General features: G+C 49.0%; 2 protein-coding genes across 3 annotated transcripts in view; one reads left to right on the forward strand and one right to left on the reverse strand.

The window, feature by feature from the left end:
* Positions 1-329: 329 nt before the first annotated feature.
* On the reverse strand, positions 330-1,475 carry LOC106522988 (melanocyte-stimulating hormone receptor). Its single transcript, XM_014016265.1, has one exon. The coding sequence runs from the start codon at positions 1,473-1,475 to the stop codon at positions 330-332; it is 1,146 nt and encodes a 381-aa protein (XP_013871719.1).
* A 7-nt stretch (positions 1,476-1,482) lies between these two features.
* dnase1l1 (deoxyribonuclease I-like 1) overlaps positions 1,483-2,105 on the forward strand; it is a 13,087-nt gene continuing 12,464 nt past the window's right edge. Inside the window, exon 1 of one of the 2 annotated variants that reach the window (XM_014016286.1) lies at positions 1,483-1,558. In XM_014016286.1, the coding sequence (XP_013871740.1) occupies positions 1,535-1,558 (24 nt within the window). In that variant the 5' untranslated portion in view covers positions 1,483-1,534. The remainder of the gene's footprint in view (positions 1,559-2,105) is intronic. The other variant, XM_014016285.1, reaches the window with a different exon arrangement.

The raw sequence follows: 2,105 nt of genomic DNA on the forward strand, positions 1-2,105 counted from the left end.
TTAAGAACGTGATGCCTCGAGGTAAGATAATTTGCGTATTTAAATAATTCACAAACTATCTATTTTAGAATATACCCAAAACCTCTGCAAAGTGATTCAACACAGCCTGCTGGTTTCTTCTTTAGATTGATCTTTTTCATATGTGCCCTGAGACAACGTATGTTGTGACTTGGTGTTATGTAAATAAACTGAATTGAGTTTAATTGAATTGATTTCTTTAAAAGAATCTTGTTTTCTGATCATTTTTTGAGGTCTGAAAATGGTGCACCTTTTATAATTATCTGGTCATCTGTCATGTTTTGTCCATCAGATAAATGACAGAATGACGTCTAACCAGCCTCAGCAAGGTCATTGTGCACAATGTTTCTTTGTCGTATCATCTCCACTGCAGGTTCTGCTGCGACCCTGTTGTCTCCGCGCCACCGGAGCAGGTCGGCCAGCGCCTTCCTCATCTCCACGCTCCTCAGTCCGTACACCAGAGGGTTAACGCACGGGGGCACCAGCAGCAGTATCAGCAGGGACACGTGAAACCCCGCTGCTATGGCTGAGAGGGTGTGTTTGCAGCCCCCCTGGGTCTGAGAGGACAGCTCCGTCACGCCGGGACTCCGGGACTCCGGCAGGAAGTCCGAGGCCACTTTGATGAGGAGCGGCAGCAGCTGCAGGAAGAGCATCCCGAGGTAAAACATCACGGTTCTGCGCGCTGTGTGGTTCACCTCGTCGAACGGCTCCACGGCGTTGCTCGCGTTCTGGTACATCCTGTAGTAGGAGAAGGCGTGGGCCAGCAGGCACAGCAGCAGCGTGAAGGGGCCAAGGACTTTCCGGAAGATGGCAGGTGCGCGCGGGGAGCCCATGTGCTGCTCCATGATGTCCGGCTCGCACAGCAGCCCCATCACGACGTGGTGGTTCTCCTCTTCCTTCCCGCTGTGCAGCAGCAGGACTATGTTGGTGATCCCCATTGAGATGGAGTAGACCCAGATCAGGGCCAGGACTTTGCTCAGTCTCTCCCGGGTAACTATGACCAAGTACCGGAGCGCAAAACACACGTAAAGGTAGCGCTCCAACGCCATGCTGGTGATGGTGGAGAGGCTGGAGAAGATGCTGGCCGTTCCCACTATGTACTGGATGTAACACCAGGGGTTGCACGCCATCGTCTGCCCTCGGATCAGTGAGTAGATGACCGCAGGACCGAAGGTGGTGGTCTGCAGGAGGTCGCTCAGGATCAGGTTCTCACAGAGGATGAAGCGCGGCTGCCAGGACAGATCATCAGAACTTTCGATGAGGTACAGAGTGAGCGCGTTGACCACGAAGGAGAAGAGGGTGAGCGAAACAAAAACAACCGCCAGCACCGGAACCACCGGTTCGTAGGGGATTAACGCGTGGAAAAGGTAACCAGCCGTGTCCGCGCGCCCCGTTACGCGCAGCTCCGTCTGGTTGTCCTGATAGCTGCCGCACTCAGAGATGTTGAGTGACTCCATAACGTCCAACAGGTTGACTCAAGGAGACTGAAAAGCTCTGAGATGTTGCAACCAACTGCATGAGGACAGGATCAGTGAACAAGGTGCGTCTCAGTTTGCCTCCTTCCGTCTGCGTGATGCTGTTACCTGCCTGCGTGACCAGAGCCCGCAGCTCTTCACCAAACCTTGTGCCTTTGAAATAATAAGAAGGAAAACACAAGGGTCTTGGTACTGATGAACAATGAAGAACAATTTTTGGTGTTTAAAGTAGTAAGTGTGGTGCAGGGGTGTCACTAGGTTTTAAGGACAAGGGGGGCTTGGCCCCCAGGAGATGCACATAATTTTTATATATTATATACACTGCTCAAAAAAATAAAGGGAACACTTAAACAACGCACACTAACTCCCGATCTTAATCAATGAAATTTTCGCATTGAGTACTTTGTTCTGTACAGAGTTGAATGTGCTTCACAAAAGTTTGATTTACTTGGACTTAGCGTGCGTTGTTTAAGTGTTCCCTTTATTTTTTTGAGCAGTAGTGTTCCGTTTATTTTTTTGAGCAGTATATATACATACATACATATATACATACATACATATATACATATACACATATATACATACATACATACATACATACATACATACATA

This window comes from Austrofundulus limnaeus, unplaced genomic scaffold (genome assembly GCF_001266775.1).
Source record: "Austrofundulus limnaeus strain Quisiro unplaced genomic scaffold, Austrofundulus_limnaeus-1.0 Scaffold142, whole genome shotgun sequence".
Classification (NCBI taxonomy): domain Eukaryota; kingdom Metazoa; phylum Chordata; class Actinopteri; order Cyprinodontiformes; family Rivulidae; genus Austrofundulus; species Austrofundulus limnaeus.